General features: G+C 65.8%; 1 protein-coding gene across 1 annotated transcript; it reads right to left on the reverse strand.

Moving 5' to 3' along the window:
- Positions 1-2,482: 2,482 nt before the first annotated feature.
- Positions 2,483-17,832, reverse strand: CPT1B (carnitine palmitoyltransferase 1B). Its single transcript, XM_074540298.1, has 19 exons — positions 17,675-17,832; positions 16,381-16,543; positions 16,171-16,310; positions 15,456-15,627; positions 13,877-13,978; positions 13,657-13,794; positions 13,012-13,089; positions 12,812-12,919; positions 11,697-11,781; positions 11,415-11,610; positions 8,903-9,088; positions 8,084-8,189; positions 6,695-6,811; positions 6,354-6,518; positions 5,358-5,492; positions 4,697-4,849; positions 3,638-3,751; positions 3,294-3,386; positions 2,483-2,641 (listed from the first exon to the last, which is right to left on the reverse strand). The coding sequence occupies exons 2-19, from the start codon at positions 16,519-16,521 to the stop codon at positions 2,558-2,560; spliced, it is 2,313 nt and encodes a 770-aa protein (XP_074396399.1). The 5' UTR covers positions 16,522-16,543; positions 17,675-17,832; the 3' UTR covers positions 2,483-2,557.
- Between the last annotated feature and the right edge of the window lie 26 nt (positions 17,833-17,858).

The raw sequence follows: 17,858 nt of genomic DNA on the forward strand, positions 1-17,858 counted from the left end.
GGCCGGGGGCACCCCGAGCCCTTTATAGGCCCGAGCAGGGCCGGGTGCGGGGGGGCCGGGCCCGGAGCAGCCGCTCGTGGAGCCGCTGGCACCGCATCAAAGGCACCGGGCACGGCCGTGACGCTGGCACCCCCGTCCCGGGCCGCTCCCTGGGCACCCCCGGGCCGTGCTCACCCATCCCGAGACCCCCGAGCCCCCCGGTGCTGCCCCCGCTCTCTCTGTCACCGTGACACGGCCGGGGGTCCCGGGCGGGCTCTGGGGGTCACCCACGGGCGGAGGGCTCGGGCTGGGCCAGGGCACAGCTCCGTGTGAGGGACCGGGATGGGCGCAGAGCAGGGAGGGGACACAGCGGGACACGGGAGGGGACAGGGCCATCCCCGGGGTGCCATGAGTGGGGACAGGGGGGTGAAGGGGCCCGGAGGGGACACAGGAGGGGACAGGGCCATCCCCGGGGTGCCCCCCAGCCCCAAATGGAGACAGGGCGGTGAAGGGGCCCGGAGGGGACACAGCGGGACACGGGAGGGGACAGGGCCATCCCCAGGGTGCCCCCCACCCAAAATGGGGACAGGGGAGTGACGGTGCCAGGGGTGCCGGGCTGGGGTGCGCTCACATGAGGGATCTGATAAGGGAGCTGATAAGGGATCTGATAAGGGAGGGAGAGCGGGCGCGGCTGCGGCGGACACGGACCAAGGGACACGGAGCAGGGACAGACAGAGGGACACAGCCAGCCCCTCGAGGTCCGGGGTCCCAGCACAGCCCCCCCCAGCTCCCAGCGGTCACCCCGATGTCCCCACGGCACCCAGGCCACCCCAGTGCCAGCCCCGAGCCCTCCTGGCCTTGGGGGCTCCGGGGGGGACACGGCCCCAGCGTGGGGACAGCGGGACCCCGATGTGGGGGGGGGGATGATGGATATCACACTGATATGGGGTGGGAGGGGGATGTCACCCCGATATGGGGTCGGGAGGGGGATGTCACCCCGATATGGGGTGGGAAGGGGGATGTCACCCCGATATGGGGGTAGAATGATGGATGTCACCCCGATCTGGGGTCGGGGTGCAGGACACAGCCCCGGTGCCGGGGGTGACAGCGACCCCACGGGACGCTCCCCAGGCGGGGATGGGGTCTCTGTCCCTGGACCCTCTCCCAGAGGGGTCTCTGTCCCTGTTCCCTGTCTGTCCCCTCTCCCGGGGCATCTCTGTCCCTGTCCCCTGTCTGACCCTTCTCCGAGGAATGTCCCCCATCCCTGTGCCCGCTCTGTCCCCGCTGACGGGTGTCCCCTGTCCCTGTCCCCTCTCCCAGGGTTCTCCTCGGTCCTTTGTCCCAGTCCTGTCCCCTCTCCCGGTGTGTCCCCGTTCCCGTCCTGGCCCCCGGCCCGCGGGTGGCTCCGGGCTGGCGGCGCCGGGCGGGCGGTGCCGGTGGCGGCGGGCAGCGAGGGAGGGCGGGGACGGTGCCAGCGGTGCCAGCGGTGCCAGCCGGGGCGCGGCGACCCCCAGGCGGGACACGGGCCAGGGGCTCTGCGCAGGGCCCGCCCGTGCCGCCGTGCCCCGCTGAGCACCCCCGTCACCGGCATCGGGATGGGCACCGCGACGGGAGCGGAGCAGCGGGACAAGGACAGGCACGGGGACGGGCACCGGGATGGGCATGGAGCACCGGTACGGGGACAGGCACGGGGACGGGGACAGGCACGGAGCACCGGGATGGGAGCGGATCCGGGGATGGGCACGGAGCAGCGGGACAGGCACGGATCTCCGGAACGGGAATGGATCACTAGGATGGGAACGGGTAGGGATATGGGGATGGGCATGGGGCTGGGGATGGAAGCAGATCACCGGGATGGGGATGGGCACGAGTACGGGGATGGGCACAGATCACTGGGATGGGCATGGATCATTGGGATGGAGATGGGCACAGATGACCGGGACAAACATGGGCATGGGCATGGATCACCGGGATGGGCATGGAGCTGGGAATGGCCATGGATCATCGGGATGGGCATGGAGCTGGGAATGGCCGTGGATCACTGAGATGGGCACAGATCACCAGGATGGGCATGGAGCTGGGGATGGGCACAGATCACTGGGATGGGGACAGGCACAGATCACCAGGACAAGCAAGGGCATGGATCACCGGGATGGGCACAGATCACCAGGAGGGGGCTGGGTATGGACCACCCCAGGGATGGCCCTTTGGATGCCTTCATCAGCCCTGACTGGTGCCCACCTGGCCCCTCTGAGGACACCCCACGGATCCAGCCCTAGCTGCACCCCATGGATGCACTCCAACACACCATGGATCCAGCCCTGGCACCCCATAGATGCACCCTGACATTCCATGGATCCAGCCCTGGCACCCCATAGATGCACTCCGACACCCCATGGATACCCCCCAGCATTCCATGGATGCACCCCACATTCCATCCATGGCTCCAGCCCCAGCTGCACCCCACAGCCGCCCCCGGCGTCCCCTCCGTGGCACAGCGGGGTCACACCAAGAGCCTTTATTGGGAGCGGGTCCAGGGCAGCGCCCCCGGCCCCCCAAATCCCCCGGGCCCCCCCGGTCACTTCCCGGCCCCGGGTTTGTCGAAGAGCGCCGCGAGGTCCAGCATGGCCTGGCGGATGTTGCGGCCGAATCGCTGCGAGTCCTGCGGGCAGCGCCGCTCAGAGCCCGCCCCGAGCGCCCAAAGGGACACCCGCACCCCCCGTGCCCACCCCGGGGCACCCCCGGGGCTGGGGGACCCCCAGAACAGCCGGCAGCCCGGTGGGGGGGGGGGGACGGGAATGTGGGGAGGGTCCCAGAGGGGGGAACGGGATGGGGTGGGGGTCCCACAGGGTGGATTGGGATGTGGGGAGGGTCCCAGGGATGTGGTGGGGGTCCCACAGGGTGGATTGGGATGTGGGGGGGGGGTCCCAGAGGGGGGAACGGGATGGGGTGAGGGTCCCACAGGGTGGATTGGGATGTGGGGAGGGTCCCAGGGATGGGGTGGGGGTCCCACAGGGTGGATTGGGATGTGGGGAGGGTCCCAGGGATGGGGGTCCCACAGGGTGGATTGGGATGTGGGGAGGGTCCCAGAGGGGGGAACGGGATGGGGTGAGGGTCCCACAGGGTGGATTGGGATGTGGGGAGGGTCCCAGAGGAGGGGACAGGGACGGTCCCACAGCAAGGGGGGGTGCAGGATGCAGCAGGGTCAATATCAGGGTCAGGGGTGCCCCAGACCCACAGGTGACCCCCCAGGTGACCCCACGGATTGCAGCTCTGGTAGAGCCCCCTCCTCCCACCCCCCGTGCCCCCCTCACCGTCTCGGGGCTGGAGTACTTGCTGGACACGTGGAAGGTGATGAGGTTCTCCCCGGCGATGATGTAGGACACCCCATAGCCATCGTCTGCCACCTGCCGGGGAGGGGGCAGAGGGGCCATGGGGCACCTGCGGGCACCTGGGACCCACCTGGGGCACCCACCCGGGGGCTGTGGGGCCGGGCTGAACCCCCCGGGTCACCCCTGTGGGGCTGGGGGCTCCCGGCGTGCGGCACCCCCTGCCCGAACCCACGGGGGGATGGAGTACAAGAGCCCGCGGTGCCCCCTGCACCCGCTGCCCCCCTCCCGGTGCCCTCCCGGTGCCACCCGGTGGTCCCGGAGCTCACGGGGCCGAAGCCGCCGCCGCAGGAGACGTGGTCGGGGAATTGCTCGAAGTCGAACATCTTGAGCTGCTGCTGCGGGGTCTGGCTGGTGGAGAGGCGCCAGGGCTCCGACAGCACCTGCGGGGACACTCGCTGCACCCCGGGGCACCCCAATGCGCCCCAGAGAACCGCGGGGAACCCCAGGGCACCCCACTGTGCCCCGCGGCACCCCAGGGAACCCCAGGGCACCCCACTGTGCCCCACGGCACCCCAGGGAGCCCCAGGGCACCCCACTGTGCCCCACGGCACCCCAGGGAACCCCAGGGCACCCCACTGTGCCCCACGGCACCCCAGGGAGCCCCAGGGCACCCCAATGCGCCCCAGAGAACCCCGGGGAACCCCACTGCCCCACTGTGCCCCACGGCACCCCAGGGAGCCCCAGGGCACCCCGCTGTGCCCCACGGCACCCCAGGGAGCCCCGGGGCACCCCACTGTGCCCCACGGCACCCCAGTGCCAGAGCGGGACTCCACATGGGATGACACCAGGGAGGGTGGCAGTGCCCCCTTGTACCCTGCTGTGCCCCTCCATGTACCACTCTGTGTCCCCCCGTGCCCCCGTGCTCGTGTCCCACAGCGGCTCCGTGTGTGCTCCCCCATGTCCCTGCCTGTCACCTTAGTGTCCCCCCGTGTCCCTCAGTGCCAAGTGTGCTGCTCCCCTGTGCTCCCACCCGTGTCCTGTGTCACCCCCGTGTCACCCCCGTGCCCCTTGTGTCCCCCCGTGTCCCCTCAGTGCCAAGTGTGCTGCTCCCATGCTCCTACCCATACCCTGTGTCACCCCCGTGCCCTTCATGCCCCCCAGTGCTCTCCCACTCGTGTCCCTCCCGTGTCTCCCCGTGTCCCTCAGTGCCACTCCCGTGTGCTGCTCCCAAGCTGCCCCCTCGTGTCTCTGTCCCCGTCCCGTGTCCCCTGTCTTGTGTCCCCATCCCGTGTCCCTGTCCCGTGTCCCCTGTCCTGTGTCCCCATCCCGTGTCCCCTGTCCTGTTCCCTGTCCCGTGTCCCCCCGTGTCCCTGTCCCGCGCTGACCTTGGCCAGGAAGGGGCTCTGCGTGCCCAGGTACCGGGACATCAGGTAGAGGCAGAAGAGGTGGCGGTCGATGCCCGCGCCCGTCATGGCGAGGCGATAGAGCTGCTGGTGCTTCTCTGCCGCGGCCTTGAACAGCTGCTGCCGCTCCGAGCGCTGCGGGAGAGCCCCAAATTACAGCCAAACTGCACCCCAAACCCGAACCCCAAACCTGCACCCCAAACCTGCACCTTGAACACTGCTGCTGCCCCTCTGCATGCTGGGGATGGGTTGGGGAGGCTGAACCACAAATTGTACCCCAAACTGCACCCCAAACTGTACCCCAAACCTGCACCCCAAACTGCACCCCAAACTGCACCCCAAACTGTACCCCAAACCTGCACTCCAAACCTGCACCCCAAACTGCACCCCAAACTGTACCCCAAACCTGCACCCCAAACTGCACCCCAAACTGTACCCCAAACTGTACCCCAAACTGTACCCCAAACTGTACCCCAAACTGCACCCCAAACCTGAACCCCAAACTGCACCCAGCACCCCGTGAGGGACAGGAACCTCTGTGAGGGATGGGGACCCCCAGGGAGGATGGGGACCCCCCGAGTGACAATCCCAGCAGGGTGTGGCGGTTCCCAGGCCGCCCCGTGTCCCCGCCGGTGTCACTCACGCTGCTCCAGGTGTCGCCCATGCTGCGCACGAAGGCCGTGGCCTCGGAGGTGCAGGAGCGCACGGTCTCGGTGCGGCCCTCGCGGAACAGCCGCGTCATGGACGCCTCGTAGGTCAGGCAGAAGGAGCCCTTGTCCTGGGGGTGGCAGCATGGGGACAAGGCATGGGCCTGGCTCGTCCCAATGCCTGCCTGCTGCTGGTCACACCCACCTCGTCCTTCCCTGGTGCTGTACCATCCCATCCCATCCCATCCCATCCCATCCCGTCCCGTCCCGTCCCATCCCATCCCGTCCCGTCCCGTCCCGTCCCATCCCTAACCCATTCTATCCCTATCCCATTCTATCCCTATCCCCATCCCATCCCATCCACATCACCATTCCATACCTACCCTACCCCATCTCAGCTCCCTCCTGCCCCATTCCCATTCCCACCCCATGGATCCTATGCCATCCCATGCCATCCCATGCCATCCCATGCCATGCCATCCCATCCCATCCCACCCCATCCCATCCCATCCCATCCCATCCCATCCCATCCCATCCCATCCCATCCCATCCCATCCCATCCCATCCCATCCACATCACCATTTCATCCCATCCCATCATCCCATCATCCCATTATCCCGTTATCCCATCCCACGCCAATCCCATCCCATTCCCATCCCATGGATCCCATGCCATCCCACCCCATCCCATGCCATCCCATCCCATCATCCCATTATTCCATTATCCCGTTATCCCATCCCACGCCAATCCCATCCCACCCCATTCCCATTCCCATTCCCATTCCCATTCCCATTCCCATTCCCATTCCCATTCCCATCCCATGGATCCCATGCCATCCCACCCCATCCCATGCCATCCCATCCCATCATCCCATTATTCCATTATCCCGTTATCCCATCCCACCCCATCCCACCCCATTCCCATTCCCATTCCATCCCACCCCAATCCCATCCCATTATCCCATTTCCACGGCTCCCGTTCCCGTCCCTCACTCGGAAGTGTGCCAGCTGCAGGGCGATCTGGATGAAGGCGTCGGGGCTGGTGCGGCAGCGCTTGATGAGCCCCTTGCCGAAGGTGGTGAACGGGAAGCAGCAGAAATCCACGTCGTTGGCCAGCGCCCGCGCCACGCGCAGCGACGCCTCGATGGCCCCCACCCCCTGGGGACACGGCACGGCATGGCACGGCATGGCACGGCATGGCACCTGAACCCATGCTCACACCTGTACCTGTACCCACATCCAAGCACCCCCTGGGGACACTGCATGGCACGGCACAGCATGGCACTGCGTTCACCTGTGTCCTCACCCTCACCTGTCCCCGCCCTGTCACCCACCTCGGGGGGGATGTTCCACTGCAGGCGCTGGGGGGGGGCCAGCTGCCACCTGGGGTTCCCCTTGCAGTGCCCATCCTCGGTGTAGCCCAGCTGGAACTTGTCCGTGGCCAGCATGAACTGGGGGGGACAGCGGGCGGTGGGAAGGGGGCAATGACCCCCTGCCCCCCAAAATCCCCGGGCCCCCAAAACTCCCGCCCCCACAACTCCATAATGCCCAGAGCCCCAATTCCACAATCCACCCAGACCCCAAATCCCCAGAACCCTCAATCCTCAATCCATGACTGCCCCAACCCCGAATTCCCAAGACCCCTGATCGCCCAATTCTGTGCCCCCAGACCCCCAATCCCATGGGCCCCCAACCCTTCAGCTCCCCAAACCCCAAATCCCCAAGCCCCCCGACCTCCCAATCCCATGACTCTCCAACACCCAAATCCCCAAATCCCTTGGCCCCCCAGTTCCATGGTCAGTTCCATGGTCCCCCACACCCAAATCCCCAAATCCCCCCAGTTCCATGGTCCCCCACACCCCAAATCCCCAAATCCCTTGGCCCCCAGTTCCATGGTCAGTTCCATGGTCCCCCACACCCAAATCCCCAAATCCCCCCAGTTCCATGGTCCCCCACACCCCAAATCCCTTGGCCCCCAGTTCCACGGTCAGTTCCATGGTCTCCCACACCCAAATCGCCAAATCCCCCCAGTTCCATGGTCCCCCACACCCCAAATCCCCAAATCCCTTGGCCCCCAGTTCCATGGTCAGTTCCATGGTCCCCCACACCCAAATCCCCAAATCCCCCCAGTTCCATGGTCCCCCACACCCCAAATCCCCAAATCCCTTGGCCCCCAGTTCCATGGTCTCCCACACCCCAAATCCCCAAGGCCCTGGCCCCTGATCCCCCAATTCCATGGGCCCCCAACCCTCGAGCTCCACAAACCCCAAATCCCAAAGCCCCCGACCCCGCCATCCCCCCCGACCACCTGCAGCCCCCAAGCCCCTCAAATGCCCCTATCCCCAAAACCTCCCATCACCCCAACTCCCTGAGCCCCTCAGCCCCCCAATCCCAAACCCTCAGAGCCCCCCCAGAATCCTGACCCTCACCCCACAGCCTCGGGCAGAACCCCCACATCTTCCCTCCATCCCCATCCCCAAACGGGGGTCCCCAGCCTTGGGGTGCCGTATAGGGGTCCACAACTGAGGGTTCCCAACCTGGCCAGGGGTCCCCAGCCTTTGGGCCCCCCATGGGGTCCCCCCAACTGAGGGTCCCCATCAGGGGGTCCCCAGCCCCGGGATGCCCCACTGGGGGGTTGCCCGTGCCAGGGGTGCCCCATTGGGGGTGTCCCTGCCCCATTTGGGGTGTCCCCAGCCGGGGGAGCCCCATTGGTGCCCCGGTACCTCCCAGAGGTGCCCCACGATGGGGGCGTCGGCCCAGGAGTGCTCGGCGTTGGCCCCGATCTTGCCGTTCTTGTAGACCACCACTGTGAAGGACTTGTCGAACCAGCTGGGGGCAGTTTTGGGGGGATTTGAGGGTGTTTAGGGGGTGTTTGGGGTGTTTGCAGGGCACTGGGGGGCAGAGGGTACCGGGAGGGAGAGGGCAGGGGCAGTGGAGGGGGACAAGGGCAAGAGGGGATTTGGGGAGATGGCAGGGGAGGGTGGGGGGTTTGAAGGGGCTGGGGGGGGGGTTCGGGAGACCTGGGAGAATTTTGGGGTGCCCACAGGTGGTGGGAGCAGCAGGGATGGGGTGCTGGGGGTCTGCGTGGGGGTCTGACGGTGCTGGGGGGTCTGGGAATGGGTCTGGGATTGTAGGATGGGGGTGCTGAGGGTGCTGGGCTGAGGTTTGGGGTGCTGGGCTGAGGTTTGGGGTCCCAGCAGGGTTTTTGGGGTGCCCTTCGGTTACAGCAGTGCAGCAGGGACTTGGGTGATGGGGTCTGGGGGTGATGTGAGGGGGTTCAAAGGGGCTGGGGGGTGTCCTGGGGGAGTTTTGGGTTACTCACAGTCAGAGCAGTGGCCGTGCAGCAGCGACAGGGCTGGGTGGGTGTTTGGGATATCTATGGGTGTCTGTGGGTATTTGTGGGTACCAGGGGCAAGTTTTGGGGTGTTTCGGGTGACACACCGGTCGTAGCAGCGGCCGTGCAGCAGGGGCTGGGCTGGGGTGGGTGTTTGGGGTATTTGTGGGTACCAGGGGCAGGTTTTGGGGTGTCCTGTCTCACGCACCGGTCGTAGCAGCGGCCGTGCAGCAGGGATTTGGCGTAGGCGTCCATGCAGCCGGGCTGGGTGGGATCCTGGCCGTGCTCTTCCTCGTCCAGCGTGAGGAAGAAGGCGGCGCGCTCGATGGCGTCCAGGGACGCCTTGTTGGGGCCGCGGCTGAAGAACCGCGCCCGCGCCTCGGCCCATGGCACCCTGGGCAGTGCTGGTCAGCGCGGGGCACCCCAAACCCCACATCCCACCCTGGGCAGTGCTGGTCAGCGCGGGGCACCCCAAACCCCACATCCCGCATCCCACCCTGGGCAGTGCTGGTCAGCGCGGGGCACCCCAAACCCCAAACTCTGCATCCCACCCTGGGCAGTGCTGGTCAGCGCGGGGCACCCCAAACCCCACATCCCACATCCCACCCTGGGCAGTGCTGGTCAGCGAGGGGCACCCCAAACCCCAAACCCCACATCCCGCATCCCACCCTGGGCAGTGCTGGTCAGCGCGGGGCACCCCAAACCCCAAACTCTGCATCCCACCCTGGGCAGTGCTGGTCAGCGAGGGGCACCCCAAACCCCAAACTCTGCACCCCACCCTGGGCAGTGCTGGTCAGTGAGTGGCACCCCAAATTCCAAACCCCACATCCCGCATCCCACGCATCCCACCCTGTGCAGCCACAGTCAGCAAGGGGCATCCCACATCCCAACCTGGGTGGCATTGGGGCACCCTGGACCCCCACACCGCACCCCAGGGTCATTGAGGACCCCTCCGAGTCCCCCACCCATGAGGGTTGTCCCATGTCCCTGTGCGAGACTGGGGACAGGGATGGGGGACAGAGATGGGGACAGGACGCCTTGGTGGTCCAAGGTTCCCAACACTCCCAGTGTTCCCAGTATCCCCAGTGTGCCCATCGCTCCCAGAGTTCCCTGGAGCCCATTATGCCCAGCATCCCCAGTATGGCCATTGCTCCCATTGTTCCCAGTGTTCCCAGTGTTCCCAGGTGACCTGTATTTTTAGTATGCCCAGCATGGCCATTATTCTTGGAGTTCCCAGATTTTCCAGGTGCCCAGTGTCGCCATTATTCCCATTAATCCCAATATTTCTGGTGTTCCCAGAGTTCTCAGGTGCCCAGCATCCCAGTATGCCCAACATTACCATTATTCCCAGAATTCCTGGCATTTCCAGGTGCCCAATGTCTCCAGTATCCCCATTGTGCCCATTATTTCCATTATTCCCGGAGTTCCCAGATGCCCAGTGTCTCCAGTGTCCCCATTATTCCAATTATTCCCAGTATTCCCATTATTCCCGTAATTCCCAGGTGCCCAGTGTCTCCAGTATCCCCATTATCCCCAGAGTTCCCAGATGCCCAGTGCCCCCAGGTTTTTCAGAATTCCCAGTATTCCCATTATGTCCATTATTCCCATTATTCCCAGAGTTCCCAGATGCCCAGCGTCCCCAGTATCCCCATTATTTCCATTGTTCCCAGAGTTCCAAGTACACCCAGCATCCCCATTATTCCAAATATTCCCAGAGTTCCTTGTATTTCCAGGTGTCCATTATTCCCAGTATCTCCAGTATTCCCATTATTCCCATTATACACATTATTCCCAGTGTTCCTGGAGTTGCCGGTGCTCCCAGAGCTTCCAGTTTCCCCAGTATTATTTCCATTATTCCCAGTGTTCCCAGAGCTCCCAGGTGCCCAGAGTCCCCAGTATCCCCATTATTCCCATTGTTCCCGGAGTTCCTAGAATTCCCAGTATCCCAGTATGCCCATTATTCCCATTACTCCCAGAGTTCCTGGTATTTTCAGGTGCACAGTGTCCCCAGTATCCCCATTATTATTTCCATTATTCCCGGAGTCCCCAGAGTCCCCAGCATTCCAGTATGCCCAACATCCCCATTATTCCCAATGTTCCTGGAGTTCCCAAGTTCCCAGCATCCCCAATATCCCCATTATTATTTCCATTATTCCCGGAGTTCCCAAGTGCCCAGCATCCCCAGTATCCCCATTATTATTTCCATTATTCCCGGTGTTCCCAGAGCTCCCAGGTGCCCAGAGTCCCCAATATCCCCATTATTCCCAGAGTTCCTAGAATTCCCAGTATCCCAGTATGACCATTATTCCCATTGCTCCCAGAGTTCCTGGTATTTCCAGCTGCCCAGTATCCCCATTATTATTTCCATTATTTCCGGTGCTCCCAGAGCTCCCAGGTACCCGGTGTCCCCATTATTCCCGGAGTCCCCAGAGTCCCCAGCATTCCAGGACGCCCAACATCCCCATTATTCCCAATGTTCCTGGAGTTCCCAAGTTCCCAGCATCCCCAATATCCCCATTATTATTTCCATTATTCCCGGAGTTCCCAAGTGCCCAGCATCCCCAGTATCCCCATTATTATTTCCATTATTCCCGGTGTTCCCAGAGCTCCCAGGTGCCCAGTATCCCCAGTGTCCCCATTATTCCCGGAGTCCCCATAGCTCCCAGCATCCCAGTACGCCCAACACCCCCGTCATTCCCGTGATTCCCGGTGCCTCGCACCTTTCCCCGGCCGTGAGCGCCGCCAGCCGCTCCTCTCCGGGCTGCGGGGGCGAGGGGTCCTCCAGGATCCTCTGGAATTGCATCTCCAGGTCTGCGGGCGGCAGCACCTGCCCCCCGTAGTAGAGCCACACCTTGTAGTAGCGGCCCTTGTGGTACACGGCCAGGTGTTTGCTGTCGGTCAGGTGCAGCAGCGTGTCTGGGGGGGGCACGGGGGGTCAGGCCAGACCGCCGGGACCCCCGGGAAGCCCCCCGGGCCGGTGCCGCCCCCTCCCCGGGCCGTACCCGTCTCCTTTCCCGGGATGCGGGTGGTGTTGAACATCCGCTCCAACTGGTACGAGCACATGGGCACCACGCCCAGCGCCATCATCTGGGGAGGGGGCGCACGGCTCAGGGGGGCTCGAGGGGGGCGGCGTGCCCAGCTCTGCCGCTGCCACCCCCGCTCCGAGACCCCCGACAGCCCCGGAGCCCCCGCCCTGCTCCTGTCACACGGAGCTCTCCCTGCTCTCCCGGGACCCCCAAATCCATGGGGTCCCCACAGCTCCCCCAGCCCCACGGGACCCCCAAATCCATGGGGTCCCCACAGCTCCCCCAGCCCCACAGGACCCCCAAATCCATGGGGTCCCCACAGCTCCCCCAACCCCACAGGACCTCCAGGATCCCCAAATCCCCCAGATCCCCACAGCTCCCCCAGCCCCACAGGACCCCCAAATCCATGGGGTCCCCACAGCTCCCCCAGCCCCACAGGATCCCCAAATCAATGGGATCTCCACAGCTCCCCCAGTCCCACAGAACCCCCAGGACCCCCAAATCCATGGGGTCCCCACAGCTCCCCCAAATACACAGGACCCCCAAACCCATGGGGTCCCCACAGCTCCCCCAACCCCACAGGACCCCCAAATCCATGGGATCTCGCAGCTCCCCCAACCCCACAGGACCCCCAAATCCCCCAGATCCCCACAGCTCCCCCAACCCCCTGGGACCCCCAGGATCCCCCTGGAGCCGCCAGCTCCCCCAGCCCCCTGGGACCCCCAGAACCCCTCAGTTCCCTCGGACTCTCCGGCCTCTCAGCCCCATGGGACCCTCCGGAGCCCCCAGCCCCATGGTGCCCTCTCAGTCCCTTCAACCCTAAAGAACCTCCCAGTCCCATGGGACTCCCTCAGTTTCCAGTCCCCTTGGCCCCCCCAGCCCCACGGGACCCCCTTGGGACCCCCAACCCCATGGGACCCCCCTCCCAGCTCCATTGGGGCCCCCCAGTCCCCCCTCACCGGGGTGATCTGCCCCCATTCCAGCTGCTGCCGGTACAACAGTACAACGCTGACCCCACCCCTCCGGGACCCCCAGGACCCCCCAGCCCTGTGGGACCCCCTGGACGGCCCCAAGCCCCCGGGCCCCCTCACCGGGGGGATCTCGCCCCGGTCCAGCCGCCGCCGGTAGAGCAGGATGGAGTGCACCACGTTGGCCGCCCGCGCAGCCTGGACGCGGCTGGGGGTCACGTACAGGAAATCCTGGCGACAAGGGGACAAGCCGCGGCTCGCGGGGGGTGCTGGGGGGTCCCCGGGGGGGTTTGGGGGTCCCCAGGCCCCCCTCCATCCCTTACCATGGCGTAGTAGTTGCTGTTGACCATGATGGGGCTGCGGCCGCGCAGGTAAATGTACTCCTCCCACCAGTCGCTGACCTGTGGGAACGGGGACAGGGACAAGGGACACGGGACAGGGGATGGGGACAAGGGACAGGGACAGGGGACAGCGGGGGGAAGAGAGCACAGGGGCAGGGATGCAGAGAGAGAACCGGGAAAGGCCACAGGGAGAGGGACGTGGGATAGGGGACAGTGACAAGGACAAGGGAGAGGGGACATGGGATAGGGGACAGGAATGGAGACAAGGAATGGGGACAGGAGACAGGGATAGGGGACAGGGTAAAGGGTGAGGGAACAGGGACAGGGAACAAGGGATAGGGGACAGGAACGGGGATGGGGACAGGGATAGGAATATGAACAGGAATGGGGGACAGGGAGAAGGGACAGGGACAAGGGTTAGGAGGCAGGGACAAGGACAGGAGACAGGGGAAGGGACAGAAACAGGGGACAGTGACGGGGGACAGGATCCTCTGCCCCTACTGCTCCAGCCAGGACACCCAGGAGATCCCAAATCCCTCCTCACGCTGCCGGGAGGGGACACCGGTTCCGGGGTCACCACCCCAAAGGCCGCGGGGTCCCCGTGTCCCCGGGTGTCCCCACACTCACATAGTTGGTTGTCCACCAGGACTTGAGGCGCAGGTACCGCTGCAGCCGCGGCGCCGTCTTCTCCTGGAACTCCTTGGCCAGCGCCTCCATCTCCCGGAATTTGTCATCGTCCAGGAGCGGCCGCACCGACTCCAGGTACTGCGGGGAGGGGACACGGGTGACCCCCCGCCACCGCCACCGCGGGCACCCCTCGGGCCCCAGCCCCGCGGGGACGGCGTACCCGGGCGATGGTGGCTTTCACGGGCGGCACCGGCAGCGTGGGGAGGGAGCTCTGGAAGCTGTACAGGAGGGGCTTGCGGAAGGACATGATCTTCACCATCGCCTGCGGGAGCAGCGGCAGGAGGAGGAGGAGGAGGAGGAGGAGGAGGAGGAGGAGGAGGAGGAGGGATGGGGTGAGGATGCACAGCTCCCACAGCTCCCAAAAAAATCCAGGCACCCACAGCTCCCACAGCACCCAAAGCTCCTGCACCAGCCACAGGTCCCACAGCTCCCAAAAATCTCCAGGTATCCATGGCTCCCAAAAAATCCACGGCTACCAAAATCTCCACAGCTCACAAAGCTCCCTGAGTTTCCAAAGCACCCACAGCTCCTACACCAGTCACAGCTCCCACAGTTCCCAGAGCATCCACATTTCCCATAGCTCCAACAGCTCCCCGAGTTCCCACAGCTGGTTCCCACATCTCCCAAGGTTTCCCTGGCAGCCACAACTCCAACAGCTCCCACAACTCCATGGCATCTGTGGCTCCCATGGCATCCAAAGCTCCCACAGCTCCCAAAACTCCTACAGCTCCCATATCTCCCAAAGTTCCCAAAGCTCCCACAGTTCCCAAAGCTCCCACATCTCTCACGTCTCCCAAAGTTCCCAAAGCTCCCACAGCTCCCACATCTCCCAAAGTTTCCAAAGCTCCCAAAGTTCCCAAAGCTCCCACAGTTCCCAAAGCTCCCACATCTCTCACGTCTCCCAAAGTTCCCAAAGCTCCCAAAGCTCCCACATCTCCCAAAGTTTCCAAAGCTCTCAAAGTTCCCAAAGCTCCCAAAGCTCCCACATCTCCCAAAGTTTCCAAAGCTCCCAAAGTTTCCAAAGCTCCCACAGTTCCCAAAGCTCCCACATCTCCCAAAGCTCCCAAAGCTCCCATATCTCTCACATCTCCCAAAGTTCCCAAAGCTCCCAAAGTTCCCACATCTCCCAAAGTTCCCAAAGCTCCCACAGTTCCCAAAGCTCCCACAGTTCCCAAAGCTCCCACAGCTCCCAAAGCTCCCCAAGCATCCACGGCACCCAAAACTCCCAAAGCTCCCACACCAGCCAGAGTTCCCACAACTCCAACAGCTCCCACATCTCCCAAAGCTCCCACATCTCCCAAAGCTCCCACATCTCCCAAAGCTACCACATCTCAAACAGCTCCCATGGGATCCATGGCACCCAAAACTCCCAAAGCTCCCACACCAGCCAGAGCTCCCACAACTCCAACAGCTCCCACAGTTCCCAAAGCTCCCATATCTCTCACAGCCCCCACATCTCCCAAAGCCCCCATATCTCCCAAAGCTCCCACATCTCCCACAGTTCCCACATCTCCCAAAGCCCCCATATCTCCCACATCTCTCAAAGCTCCCACATCTCCCATGGCTCCCAAAGCTCCCAAAGCTCCAACAGCTCCCAAAGCTCCCACATCTCCCACAGTTCCCAAAGCTCTCAAAGCTCCAACAGCTCCCACAGTTCCCAAAGCTCACACATCTCCCAAAGCTCCCACATCTCCCAAAGCTCCCACATTTCCCGCATGTCCCGGCGCGGTGTCGCTCACCATCCAGAGGCGGGTGCTGCGGCTCATGCGCCCGTGGGGCTCGAACATCCAGCCGTGGTAGGAGAGCAGCAGGCGGAGCAGCCTCCGGAAGAGCAGCACGGCCGCCAGCCAGGCGCCCGTGGAGAACACCACGGTGCTGATCACGGTCTGCGCCCGGGGGCTCAGCGCCTCGCTGGGGACACACGGGGGACACGGCCTCAGCGGTGGGGACAGCGCGAGTGGCACCCCCGGAGTGTCCCCAGGCTGGTGGCACTGCCAAGGAATGTCCCCAGGTGGGGCCGTGCCCGTGGAGTGGGACCCACGGGGATGTCCCTGCGTGGGGTGCCTTGAGGGACACCCCCAAAGGGAGACGTCACGGGCCTCCTGCACCTTCTGGGGATGGGGGTCCCTCCGTGGGGTGGGACCCCTTGAGGGACACCCCCAAATGGAGATGTCACGGGCCTCCTGCACCTTCTGGGGGTGAGGGTCCCTGCGTGGGGTGGGACCCCTTGAGGGACACCCTCAAATGGGGCGGGGATGTGCAGGGTGGAGCCCCCAGGGCTGTCCCGGGTCCCCATGGCCACGCTGGGTCTGGGGTCTCTCCCGGGACACTGCAGCGGGGGCGTGCAGGTTGTCCCCATGCGGGCTGTCCCCATGCGGGCTGTCCCCAGCGCGGGCTGTCCCCGCTGGCCGTGCCGGTGTCCCGGCCGTGTCCCGTGTCCCGGGTCCCGCTCACCTGCGGGGCAGCCAGTGCTGGATGCGGGCGATGAGCCCCAGGGACGGATCCACCTGGCAGTAGCAGGAGCCGGCCGTGGCCATCACCACCACCATCCAGCTGGAGGGCGACGCGGGGTACACGCCGGTCAGGAAGCTGTTCTGTGGGCACAGCGGGGTCACGGGGGCGCACGGGGGTGGCACCGGAGGGGGCACGGGCGGCCGAGCCCACCTTGGCGCGGACTAAGCGCTTCTTCCATGAGTGCACGACGGCCAGGTAGAGCTGGCGCACGGCCTCGCGGCTCAGCTGGAAGCCCAAGCCCTCGGGGGTGACCGTGAACTGGAAGGCCACGGCCTGGTGAGCTTCCGCCATGGTGGGGACCGGCCGGTGACACCTGCGGGGGACACGGGGGCCGTGGGTGCGGGCACGGAGCGGGGCCGGTGGGGACAGCGGTGCCCAGCCGGTGTGCCCGGGGCGGTGCCAGCCCCCGGGAGCCCCGGCCGCGTCACGGCGGTGTCACGGCGGCGTCACGTGGCGCTGGCCCGGTGCCCACTGAGGGAAGGGTCAGCGCTGTCACCGCCGCCCGCGCGGCCCCGGAGGGGACAGCGGGGAGGAAGGACAGCCCGGCCCCTGGCCCCGCCCGTGGCACACGCTGTCCCCTGCCCGTGTCCCCTGCGGGACATGGCCGGGGTGCCACCAAGTCCCCGTGTCACCACGGTGGGCCCTGGAGACCACCCCCGCTCTGGGGGTGCCACAAAGCCCCCAGCTCTGGGACCCCCCCGGTAGAGCCAGGGCCGAGCCCGGGGGCGGCGGGGGTGACCCTCCTGTCCCCAACACGGGCACCTTTCCCACGGTGCCTTGGGCTGAGGGTGACAGCGGGGACCCGATCACAGCGGGGCTGCTGTGCCCTCTGCACCGCGTGGCGTCACCACCCCGCGCCCCATGGCACCCCACGGTGTCACCAGGCCTGGCACGGCACCGATGGCACCCCATGGCACAGCCCGGCCTGGCACGGCACACCTGGGCACTAAAGCACATCCCCAGCCCTGCAGGGCACCGTGGCACTGCCACTGCCCGGCTGTGTGTCACCGCCCTGTGCCACCCGCTGGGCACAGTGGCACTGTGGCACGGCCCTGCCCGCCCTGTCCCGCGTGTCCCCGCGGCGGGTGGCACCGGGGCCACTCCCGCCGTGTCCCCCGCCCCGCCCAAGGTCACGGCGGCTCCGGGGCCGGGATGCGCAGCCCCGGGGCGGCCCCGCCCGTTCCCCCCGCGTGGGGCCGGGCCCCGCTCCGGGACCCCCGGAGGTGACACCGCCAGGGGACCCTCGGAGGGGACCCCCGGACACGCGGGGGGCGCGGGGGTCGCTCCGCACGGAGGACACGCGTGGAGCCGGCACCGGGCGCGGCGCCACGGGAGGGACCGGGGCGGCTGTGCCGGTACCGGGGCTGTCCCCGCGCTGCCGCCGCCGCCCCCGCGGGGCTCCCCGCGCGCGGGTCCCGTCGCGCCCCCTCCCCGGGCCCGGTACCTGCGTGGGCAGCGCGGGGGCCGCGGCTCCGCGGGACGACGGCTCCTGCGGCCGCGGCAGCCGCCAGCCGGTAACCGGACACCGGCGGGGCCGGGCGGGACCGGAGCCGCTCCGCCCCCGGGGGGACCGCGACACCCGGGGGGACCCCGACACACCGGGACGGCAGCGGCAGCGCGGGGGGACG

This window comes from Zonotrichia albicollis, chromosome 4 (assembly GCF_047830755.1).
Source record: "Zonotrichia albicollis isolate bZonAlb1 chromosome 4, bZonAlb1.hap1, whole genome shotgun sequence".
NCBI classification, from domain to species: domain Eukaryota; kingdom Metazoa; phylum Chordata; class Aves; order Passeriformes; family Passerellidae; genus Zonotrichia; species Zonotrichia albicollis.

Coding starts and splice junctions, on each gene's coding strand:
- CPT1B (XM_074540298.1), bottom strand. CDS start 16,521: ATGGCGGAAGCTCACCAGGCCGTGGCCTTCCAGTTCACGGTCACCCCC. Junction 6,812..8,083: donor TCGTGGGGCACCTCTGGGAG/GTACCGGGGCAC, acceptor TGTCCCCCCCAG/TTCATGCTGGCCACGGACAA. Junction 2,642..3,293: donor AGTACTCCAGCCCCGAGACG/GTGAGGGGGGCA, acceptor CGCTGCCCGCAG/GACTCGCAGCGATTCGGCCG.